The sequence below is a fragment of the Lissotriton vulgaris genome, chromosome 2_1 (genome assembly GCF_964263255.1).
Source record: "Lissotriton vulgaris chromosome 2_1, aLisVul1.2, whole genome shotgun sequence".
Classification (NCBI taxonomy): domain Eukaryota; kingdom Metazoa; phylum Chordata; class Amphibia; order Caudata; family Salamandridae; genus Lissotriton; species Lissotriton vulgaris.
In genome coordinates this window covers 2110758240-2110770302 of record NC_141687.1, presented here as the reverse complement: position 1 = coordinate 2110770302, position 12063 = coordinate 2110758240, and the positions used below count along the sequence as shown (strand labels likewise).

The 12063-nt window shown below is 44.9% G+C and overlaps 1 protein-coding gene across 3 annotated transcripts in view; it reads right to left on the bottom strand.

The window, feature by feature from the left end:
• The window catches only part of MYZAP (myocardial zonula adherens protein), a 464263-nt gene that overhangs the window by 377736 nt on the left and 74464 nt on the right, over positions 1-12063 (bottom strand). For all 3 annotated transcript variants that reach the window (XM_086958378.1, XM_086958376.1, XM_086958377.1), the window contains exon 2: positions 10063-10149. In XM_086958378.1, the coding sequence (XP_086814504.1) occupies positions 10063-10149 (87 nt within the window). The remainder of the gene's footprint in view (positions 1-10062; positions 10150-12063) is intronic.

Genomic DNA, 12063 nt, shown 5'->3' with positions numbered 1-12063 from the left:
TCACCAACTATCAGTAGAGTAAGGGAATATATTACAGTTGCTGGTACTCCTGATCGTGTAGTTTCCAGATGTATTTGTGAACTGCTACAGAGTAGACCAGCAAGACCCCTAAATACCAATGTGACATATATTTGTGCATATACAAAATACTATTCATCTCAATACCTTGGTCACCATCACTGCAAACAGCATTTTGAATTGCATTTTAAAGAAAAATTCAAATAATCACACCAACATTGTTTTACGTTATAAGTTATACCCATTCCGTTAACGTCCTTATAAAGTATTACATTTTTTAATTCATACAAATCATCTACCTATTAATACAAACAATGTTCAAAAACATTAACCAAAAAAACCTCATTCATTCAAAGTTATTATAAAGGACATTGCTTATACAGCAAACATATGAATTAAAAAAAATCTTGGTTCAAATCTCCTTTAATCCAATTCTGGAATATTGCACTATTTAATAGGTTTGTTTCTCTTCTTGTACTCAAACGATCTTGGACGTGATGAAGCATGAATGGAGCTTTTAAAATGTTAAAAACTTGCTATTAAAATCCAAAAAAGAAATCAAAAATCTATTCAATACACACACAAATTAATAATTACATCTTTCAAAGAAATGGATTTTGTATCTAAAGGGGAGGGCCTTTTTGAATAATCAGAGGTGCCTATGTAATTCAATATCGATATTCAATCCCCAAGGTTCCTTGGTGTTTACAACTAAATTGCACTTCAACTCTAGTCTTCTCTAATCTCTTTCTCCATTTCCTCCTCTAATATCTCTTGGAATTGCACCAATAATGTAGTACTTTATTTTAGTTTCATCACCATTGCGTAATTTCTGGAAATTTCTTGCTATCGTGTAACTCATGTCTGCATTTCTGATGGCTCTGAGATGCTGTAGAATTCTATTATGGACCTGGAGTGTGGTGCCGGAAACTATATGTGGGGAGTACCACATTCAAGGTCCCTATGAGAATTCTACAGCCTCTCAGAGCCATCAGGAATGCCGATATCAGTTTCTCAGTAGCATGACCTTTCCAGAAATTTCACAATGGTGATGAAATCAAAATTAAGTACTGCATCATGGATTCAATCCAAAGAGATATGAAAGGAAGTAATAGAGAAAGGAACTTGAGAAGACTAAAGTTGAGGTACAATCTAGATATAAACACGAATGGACCTTGGGGATTGAATTTTTGTTTTAAAACATTTATTTCTCGTTTTTGTTGTTCACAAAACAGGAAAGATGACATTCAGTGCATATCAACTGCGCAGTTCGCGTTTTCCCCACCTAGCCTCCCTGTGCCCTACAAGCAGTACATAGAACAGCACTGTGTACACCAAGTCTACAAGCCATACCAATGTGTTCACTGAATGCGTCCACATCAGGCGACGGCATCGGAGGACATCAGTGTACCCAAAGTTCAGAATAACCAATCTATTGACCCTGGTCAGAGTCCAAGTTGCTATATATAGTAAACTCCTCCAAAAGCTGTCTCAAAGCCTCTATTGCCTCTGGAGCTCCCTCATCAATGCGGGAGAGAGATCTGATGACCTCCACTGTCCCCAACTCCAACACATCTCTAACCCAAAGGCCTCTGCTCAACACCCAGAACCCAATTGACCCTTTGGTGAATGTCCGTTTAGGTAGGAGCAATGCTAGATGCAAAAATGTGTAGAGCACTTAACGTTTGCGGTGTTGCTTTACCATCACCAGCAAGCACACTGCCGGCGTGCAAGGAATCTCGATGCTTCTTACTTCCCCCCCACTCTAGGGACCACCTCCTTCCATTAATTTAATATCTCAGTACACTGCCATGCCAAATGCAGAAAGATGGCACCTTCCACCCCGCAGTGAGCACATTTTGCTGCTCTAATAGGGTATATTCTGTGGAGCCCAACAGGTGCCATATGTATAGTTTAAGAAATTGAAGTGCAGCAGTTTGAATCTATAGTTGCATGACACCCTTCGCACCAGACCACATGTTGGGTCCTAATCTGAATCCTCCATCAGGTTGCCCAGGTCTGTCTCCCAAGCCATCCTCCTCCGGTAAAGTATTTTAGAGGTATCCTCCCTGAGAGCTTTGTAGAAAAGCGTAATAAGGTTCCTGCCCTCGCCCCATCTAATCAGACCTCCTAGTGTATGAGAAGGAGGTGGAATCGCCGGGTGGGTACACCATATCGCCATGTTCTCCAGCTAATCATAGTGGTAGGAGTGACACTGCCCCACGTCGGAGGTGTCTTTGTGCATCCTGAAATGTGAGGGAAGTCTCCCCAGGGTAGAGGTGCCCCACCAAAAGGCATCCCCCTCCATCTTTCCTTGGACATGTCCTGAGCTATGGACCAAAAGAGTTTGAGGTCCCAAATCTGTAATTCCCTGTCAAAGGGGGACCTGCACAATACCTTTTTTACTGCCAGCTCCCACACCTGTGCCATATGCTGCACCAAATAGGGTATCGGGTCGCAGGTGTGGCCACCTCTCATCAATAGGCGTGGCAAGGTATCCTCGCCATTCATACCCTGCAACTGCATCTTCTCTCAATTATCCGTGTCCGTTAGCCATCGAGCTGCATACTAAAGGTGTGCTGTGAAACTGTAGAGTTGTGTATCCGGCAGCACCAGTCCCCCCTCCTTCATGTCTCTCTTAAGTATTGACAGGGTGACTCAGCTGTGCTGCCCAGCCCACCCAGAGAAATTAACAGACTATTGAGATGACGAAAGAAGTCCATTTAGTGTGAAAAAGAAAATCTTGGCAATAGCCACGTCCGATCACCAGGGCAGCATCTTCCAGAAGTCAATCGACCCAGTCAGGTGCCTCAACACTATGTCCACATTGAAGCACCTGTAGGTGTCCTCAGTTTAGAAGGAATTAGCCCAAATTGGGTCACTCACAACCACCTCTCAGCCTTCCACACAAGGGAAGAGTTTGTCAGACAGTAGAGAATACAAACCAAGCATATGTTTATTCAGATACACTCGAGCGGAGCCCCGTCTGCCCAGTCGCTAAGGGGTGTTGCAGAGAGGACTGCCTTCAGCAAACAGAGATACATTATGTAAATTTTGGAACCAAGGAAGTCCCGCCAATAATGGACTTTTACTAGCAGGTGCAGCTAAAACAAAGAAGTACAGTAGGATGAGTTTCGACTCTGAGGCCGGGCACACATTATTTCTATGCCAAGATCGTTCTGTCCGTGCCTCCTGCTAGACTAGTGGGAGAAGGCCTCTATCTAGTGGGAAAGTAATACATTAATAGAACAGTGTATTCATTAGCAGAGTAAGGCCTAACCTTTGGTGCTTTGTGCTTCTTCAATGAAGCAGTCAATTTGAAGAGCGCAACTTGCCACCTGTGAGAGTATCCAGGTGCTGGAAGGGTCCAGGTGATCAGCCGAAGACCCAGGTCTTTAATGAGTTTTGGAACTCAGGAAGAGATGGGAAGGTCTAGAGACGTAGGCATAGTTAATTCCATGTCTTCGCTGCTAGGTAGGAGAAAGAGCGTACTCCACTGCCGCTACATCGGATCTAGAGGTGTAGACTAGCAAGATGGAGGCAGAGCAGAAGTGTATGGCGGGCTAGTGAAAATTTCAGGCAATGTTTCATGTAGACTGGTCCGCAGTTGTGTAGGGACCTGAATGTGTGGATCAGGAGTTTGAACTGCATCTTTTCTGTGAGGGGAGCCAATGATGTTCCCTAAGGTGGGTTTGTCTTGGAAGGGCGAGAATGAGTCTGGCCTCTGTGTTTTATATGGCCTAAAGTCTGCGGAGGAGGTGGGCTACAATCCAAGCATAGAGGGCGTCCCCGTACCCCTGTTGGCTGGCCAGGATCGCCTGGCTGATTGTGCATCTTGAGTTCTGGGGTAGCCACTTGAAGATCTTGCAAAGCCTGCATAGGATAAAGAAGCAGGAGGAAGAGACCGAGTGGACCCGGGATGTCATTGTTGCCTAGGATGATGCCTAGGTATCTAGCATCGCCAGTCAGGGTTGGAGTAGGTCAGAGTTCCATGGGACACCAGGAGGCGTCCTGCGGGGAGGTTGTGTTGCTGAAGATCAGTGCCTCAGTCTTCTCCGTGTTCAGCTTCAGGCAGTTGTCCTTCATTCAGTTGGCGATATTTGTCGCAGTTGTGGAAGTTGGTTTTGGTCATAGAGGGAAAAGAGGAGTTGTGTGTCATTGGCAAAAGATATGATGTTGAGTCCATGGGTTGTAAGTATGCTGGCTAGTAGTATCATGTACGTGGTGAAGAGGGTAGGGGTGATCGAAGATCTTTGAAGTACTTCACAGATGATGTACAGTGGTGAATGGTGGTAGGTGGACTTGTTTAAGTTCATTCAGGGGCGGAAAGAGGCGATCCATCTGAGGGCACTCCATGAATTTGAATGATGTGCAGCCCCTGCCATGAGTTTGTGGTGGAAGACCGTGTCAAGTGCTGCAGTGAGATCTAGGAGGATCAGTGCCGTTGTCTGACCCTGGTTAAGTGGGGCTGGGATGTGGTTAGTGGCAGCGATAAGGACCTTCTTGGTGCTCCGGTTGCTGTACCAGATCTTATCGCTTGTATGGAGGCCCATAGGAATGAATGGGAAGCTATTCAGTATTACTGATTCGGTAAATACCGAATTGGTAATAGGGGGAACATTTTCAAGGGTGGCAGGGTGTCACATTGACACCCTGTTGCACCCCTGAATAGTGCATGGGTGCACATGTGGCACACAACATTCCCTAAGGGCATGTATGTCTGCCACATCGTATTGTTGTAAATGCAAAATAATTGCTTTTTCAAAGGTTTTCGATATTTACCACCAACTTGTAGTTGGTGGCAAATAACGAATCCTTAACTCAGGAATGCACTAACTTGAGTGCTCCCTACATTACGGATTCAGTAATTTACCGAATTGGTATGTTAAGAATTCGGTAATTTACTGATTCCTTGAATTACCGATTCGGTAAAATACCGAATCCTGGAATCAAGCCACCTACATCTCAAAAGCCAAATACCGGTCGGTAATGGACGAAATTCAGTAATTTCCGCCATTACCGACCGGTATTGGGCCACCTACATCTGGCCCTATGTATTTATTAATATACCACTCTCTACTATCCTCTACACGAGGCTAGAATACAAAGCACACAATACTGGAGCAAAAGAACAGTCATAAGAAGCACAATACACAGCGGGAGGCCGAACCATATACTAAATAAAATGGTAGAACAATCACGACTTGACTAGACACAGTGCCTAAAGCACGTAGAATCGTTGGGACCCCAAGGAAGGTAGTGACACAGGGAGCCCACGGAGGATGGGTGCAGTGAGGAAACACGACTGCGTGCTCCGTACAACTCTATGGGAAAGTCGCGGTTGCAAAGTTACAGTTTAAGGACACTTCTAGAAAGACTTCAAGCAAACTCTTTGGAACTTGAGAGGTTCTAAAGCCAACCCACCCATGAGTACCAAGGCACCAGAGTTACCTATCCCTGAGGAGCCGGGTGCATAGGGGTCAAGTGGTGTTGGAAACCTCAGTCGTTTTCAATGGGGTGCTGAGAAGAAGTACTACTGACGCGAAGGTGAAAGGTTTCGGGTGGAATCCAAGCCTGGATTCTGGAAGGAAAGAACCTGAAAGTACAGGGGACAGAGTCTGGGTCACTTCAGGTGTCCAGGGGCTCGGTGTCGAATGCCCACCGATGTCGGGTGCTTCAGGTGGGATGAGGAGATGCTTGACTCTTCAGCCACGAGGACCCGGAGACGTCTAGGATGACCAGGAGCCGGGGGTGAGCTGTCCCACGAAGGATGTCGAGTGCTGAGAGGTCCGTGTCCGGCTGGAGCATCAATCAAGCCTGGCAAATGCAACCCAAGCAGGAGGACACTGTGTGGACCAGCAAGGTCCAGGGGACTCTCCAAGCACTGGAGAGTCAGGGCACGTCTGGAGAAACCAGGGAAGCCCAAAAATACACCAGGTGACCCTCGCCAGGACCCACAGGCCAACGGACCAGGAGTCACGAGGAGACCTCAAGCAAGTTTGCAAAGTACTAGCCCACGGAGCACTCTGTGTGAGGAGGCAGGAGTTCTTTGGTGCAAATACTGCTCGGGGTCAGGACTACAAGGAGTCCAATGCACAAGCTCAGGAATCGCCAACAAGCATATGGACTTGCAAATGTACGCGGTGCACAGGGGTTTCGGGTCACGCAGTCCCCACGAGGGATATTGGCCTAAGAATTGCTGAGAGGGAAGATCGACCTCAGGGACCTTCGGAAACCCACCTCCTGTGTTGCTGAAATCTTCGGAGTCCTCAGGAACTTGGGAGTAGCAAGCCGGTCAGATGCGCTTAGGTGCCTGCTAGTGCAGAGGATGTACTCCTTTACTCCAAGGGAGATTCTACAGTCGTCCAGCGTTGTGAAGATAGTTGAAGTACTTGGTTTCTTCTTAGCAGAATCTTGTCCAGGTAAAATCTAATGTCCTCTAGCCAGGTAACCCACTTTATACCCATGGGAGAGGGTTGGACAGATTATGGGGACTCTTCTAGGGGAGGGGCAGGACAGAGGGGTGGCTACACCCATGTCCTTTGTCCAGTTTCACACCAGAGCAGGAGCCAATGGCTTCCAGAACTGGTTTGAGCTGGACTATGCACTGGGACACCAAATGTGCCCCTAGTGCAGACTTTCTGGCACTCTCAGAGTGCACCCACCCAGCCCCAATACACTAAACCCTGTCTGGGAGGTGTTTACACCTCCCTGTGACATGATACCTATTGTCATGCCTTCCCCTGCTCAAGCTTGGCTCAGCAGCAGGAGGGCCGAAATGTGTCTGTGGCCACCAGCGCCCATTTTGTGCTGCCTGGGTCGAGAAAGCTGGTACTGGGTAGACCAGTGACCCCACAAAGATTGCTTCTGAAGGGTGGAATCATACCTCCCACACCAGTTACTGGTGTGGAGGTATGATACCAAGGTGTTTGACACAGAACACAACATGTTTCTACGCAGCAGTTTTAAAGTTAGCATTTACAGCACGGTTATAATGAACCTTAACCAAGATGTCTGGCTACATCACAGACAATCCCAGAGAATAGTCTCCGAAGGCTGCAGACGGGCCATACTCATGCAGGGGCATCCTCTCAAGGAAAAAAACTCAACACCCTGCCTTCAGGATTGAGAAGGCCTGCCATAGGGGTGACTGATAGGTTTTAAGTGCAGTGATGTAGACAGATATAGTGAACCTACATCTAAGTAAGTGGTGCAAGAACTAGCTTACCCATGTTGCAGTAGCAGACCTGTAGTGTCATTTTGAATGGCTCCCATGAGTGGCATAATACATGCTTCAATCCATGGGAGGCCTCTGCGGTACCTATGCCCTGGGTACATGGGCCCCATATACTAGGGACTGATAAGGGTACCCCATTAACATAGCAATTTAAGGGAGAAAGCAGATCGACTGGGGTGCTGGATAGCAGGATCCCAGTCAGACGAGTCCAAAAACAGTGATTCATCAGCAAAAAGTGGGGGTAACCATAAGAAGCAGATACTACTTTCCCACATTCCTCATCATATTAAAAAACCGTTTTTTTGCTGCTTCGGGTCTAGGAAGGCACCCCAAAATCTCCTTAAATTCTTTTTTTTGTTTTTTGTAAATGAATGAGACTCTGAATGGCAGTTAGCTGTAGCATTACCTTCATCTAGTTACAATATCAATTTTAAATGTAAATAAACCAGTCCTCAACATTTTCACTTTTTTAATACACCACCATAGCTGTAACTGGTGGCCCATTACTGGTTTGAGAGTCAATCTATATGGAAAGCACACTTCCCTCAGAAGCCTAAAATAACCGTTTGCAAGCCCAAAAATGTATTGAAGAGGACCCCATCAGATTCTCATAAGATTCTGCGACCATTCTACTCCTGAAGTTTTGCATCGCCTGGACGGCCCTCTAAGCCAAGCAGTCTATCTTTGCCAGTCTGATTTCTATGGCCATAACAATGACTTTCATCATTTGTCCCTTGTTTCTGTTACATCAGGTAGTCTCTTCTCATTTTCCTTGCGTTGGCAGACTGAAAAGAGACGCTCCTTATTACAGACTAAAAACTGGCCTCCGGTGTCAACAGCATCTTCCATAACGTTGTTTTCAGGTACGTCCCAGTACAGAGAATTTCTTGCCCGTACCAACCACCGCCTGGGACAGTCACTGTGAAACAATGCGTGAAGTGATCTTTGGCAGAGACCAACAAGTAAAAGGTAAACACCGCCACCATTTGTCCTTCAGCTGGGAAAGAGTCAAGCTCATAGCTGGGGTAAAAGTACAACTTTAGGAAACTTCAAGTCAGAACTATGTGCAAACATTCTCGAGTTTCATACGATGCCAGATATCATAATTATTCTGAAGTTTGAAAACAATGAAGCCTTTGTTCGGATGCCTATTTTCCTGTACAACCTGCAAGCACAGCGTGTATGTTCTAGGAAAGCAAAATCTTTTCATTTTTGTAGAAACTTTTTTCTCTAAACATTTTTTCAAAAGTCCATATTACAATTATAAACATACGAAACAATATAGCACAGAATATCTGCATATCAAATAATACAATATATATTTTGTCCGCACAAAACAGACGACTAGTAACTAAGTAAGAAGCCAGATGCTAGGAAGAAGAAAAGCAAGCTATGCCAATATGTTACTCTCAACAGATTTTGTACATCCTCAGTCTTGGCGCTAACAACTGGATATTGAAATAAAAATGCTTAAATACCTTGCCGAACAGCACATCTTTATAAATGACGGTTGTCATAAACCTTCTAAACAAAACATATGTTACCAATGCATTTATAAGCACGGGTCGAACTCTGGCATCAGTCTGCCTAATGCCCAGCCCGGCTACATTTTTTCTTAAATGAAGTAATTTGGCACCTTATTCCTGGCACTTCCTTTGGCTTTTCAAGAACAATGAGGTGCAAGAGCAGATACTAATATGACATATATCCTTACTAGAAGTGTCATAGTCTGTAATGCACTTGTAATACAGCAAACGGGATATCCGTCCTCTAAACAAACTGTAGATCAGGCCCTAACTGGGGTGTAGCTACCACTGGTGCAGCAGGTGCAGTAGCACCGGGCCCCAAGACTTAAGAGGCCTATGGACTCTCTGGGTAATGCTACATTTTACTACCTATTGAGCACTTAGGAGTCCATTTTCATTGCTTATACCTGGCACCCTTACCACGCGATTGAGTCATAAATATGTTCTTCAAAGCGGCTACTAGATTCACAACTAATTCTTGCTATTCCTTTTTATGCCAAAATGGAGTTAAGCTAACAGTGGCCAACCAAAACAAAACAGTAAATAGCTATGTTTCCATGCACACAAATCTCCAAATTTTTGTTAATTAATGGACTTTATAAAAGTATTCTTTCCTCTTTAATTGTTAAAGTTGCAGGATAGATCGTTTAGCATCTCTGCTCATTTTACAAAAAACAAATAAATGACAAAGTTACATTCTTCTAGATTGTGCTATAATGAATCAAACAAACCCGCGTAGGCCCAGGTCAGGGCGAGGGCCAGTTCAGCAAACCTCCTAGGCAATTACAGCTTGGAAAAAGCGGCCTAACTCCATGAAATCCTTTCAAAGTGGTTTCACCTGTACTTGTCACACCCCACGTCTACATCTTTTACACAATGTTTCAAGCTCTGTGTGATCAAGGACAGGCTGCTCCTAGACAAGCGGCAATCCATTAATTCTTTATTACATATGACAATTTTGATGTTTAATGCTGGGAAGGCAACATTCCTGAGAGGCCGGTTTTATTGAACATATTGGCAACATTGAAGTTCGCATTGTAATTGGTCATTATTACTTTTATGTTCAGTGGACAGAATTTCTCAAAGGTCGCATAGAACTTTTCCGGTCATAGTGTGCAGTTAGAAACCCTAAGACAAAGTTATGGGTAAACTTCAGGTGCCCCATTTTCAGAAAAAAATCAGATATGATTTAGCAGTTTTGAAAAAAATCTACATACAAACAAGTGAATGGAAAATCAGGAGAAAGGTTTAATTATGGACAACAAACAATACAGGGCTTACCTTTTCTGTTTTCTCCTTAACATCGTTTTGTTCTGAATTTGATGCATCATCAACAGGCAGAGTTAAGCGTAGTCGGCAAATGTTACCCTTGGAGAGAAAACCATAAATGTATTTTAATTTAAATGACTTTGCTTAAAAAATGTCCCAGTAATTGACTCCAAGTGCACTTATAATATAATCCACATCTTTACACTAAATGATTGCTGCTTAAAGTTGTACGTCTATATGTAACTAGACGACTAACAACAGTGAACGTATTTCAAAGAGGATGTTAATCAACCTCCGCCCTGTCTCTGTTACAGTCTTAGGTATGCCCTAAAAACAGCTTGTACCATTGTGGGCTATCTCAATACTTAAAGTGAGCGGTGGGTCAGCCATTGCCTTTCACTTGTAGGCTCTATTGATACTCACTTGCTTGTTTCTTATTGGATGGCTTGCCTTCCCACTCTTGTGTGTGGCCCTCTCCTGGAGCAATGTCTCTTTACCATCCTTTTGATAGTGACTGACTGGTATCCTTCCACTGCTCATATTTAGAGAATGTTTAGGTCTCGCTGAGCCAGCGCATGCGCTGGACTGAGACATTTAGTATCTGGGTTTAAAAGTGCTGCCAGGTGGCCTAGCACTTGCGTTCTCAAGAGCGTACACGTGCGCAACCACCATCTTCCTCCCTTCCAGCGGGATCACTAACTTTTTCGTGCTGCTGCGCACATCACTAGCGTGTTTTTTTTTATTTATACGTGCGCGCATCACTAGCATGGTTTTTTTTTGCGTTGACTCATTAGACTCTAGTGCAGTTTGGGGTGTATCAGGAAGTGATGTCATTTGTTTCACTCCCTGACCCGGTAGTCAGCTCTCAACAACTTGTAACGATATCTCCGATTTCTTTCACAGTAAAATTCACAGTAAAATTCACGATATACATGTCTCTCTTGAAGCCCATTGTAGTGCTCTTGACCAAAAAATTACATCTGACATTTTTAGTCTTGATTCACTTGGCAAAGATCCGTCTTATCTATTCACAACATTCCCATCATTATCCCTTGAATCACTGAACCTACTACTGGACAGGACCAAATCAGCTTCCCCCCTTGATCCGATACCGCTTAAAAAACTAAAAGAATGCAGAAATTGCCTCCTTCCTCCCTTGCTTCAGGTCCTTAACCAGGCCATTTCTCAAGGATCTTTCCCCCCTATATGGAAGAAAGCAATTGTTAAACCTCTTCTCAAGAAACCATCCTTGGATCCGACCTTGTTGAAAAATTTTAGGCCAATCTCCCTCCTTCCAGCACCTGCGAAGATGCTTGAGGCTCATCTGAATTTCCACCTGTCCTCCTTCGTTGATTCCTCGGAATACCTGGATAACACTCAACACGGTTTTAGAAAACATCACAGCACAGAGTCCGCTCTTACCTGTGTTGTCGATAACATCCGACGCAAGGTAGACTCTGGCCAAACTACTGTTCTGGTCCTTTTAGATCTCACGGCCGAGTTCGACACCCTATCCCCCGCCATTCTTACATCTCGGCTGAGGGAAGCTGGTGTTTCAGGACCGGCCCTGAGCCTCTTAAATTCCTTCCTGACCGAAAGGGAACAGAGAGTTATGCTTGGGAACCACCTCTCCCCTGCCAAGTCATTGCAGTGTGGGGTGCCACAAGGGTCGGCCTTGAGTCCGACCCTGTTCAACATCTATGTGGCCCCCCTTGCAAGACTGGTTAAATCTCAGGGGATGGAGGTGGTATCCTACACAGATGATACCCAGATCATGGTATCTCTAACCCACACCTCTGTCACTACAGCAGCCGCTAATTTCAGGGTCTGCATGCAGTTTGTGGCAGACTGGATGACTATAAACTCCCTCAAACTAAACGGCGAAAAAACGGAGGTGTTGGTGTTTGGGAAGAATCAAAATCTGTGGTCGAGCGAGTGGTGGCCTTCTTCTCTTGGCAACTGCCCCACTCCCTCCCCTTCCGCCAGAAATCTTGGAGTTCTATTCGACACCGC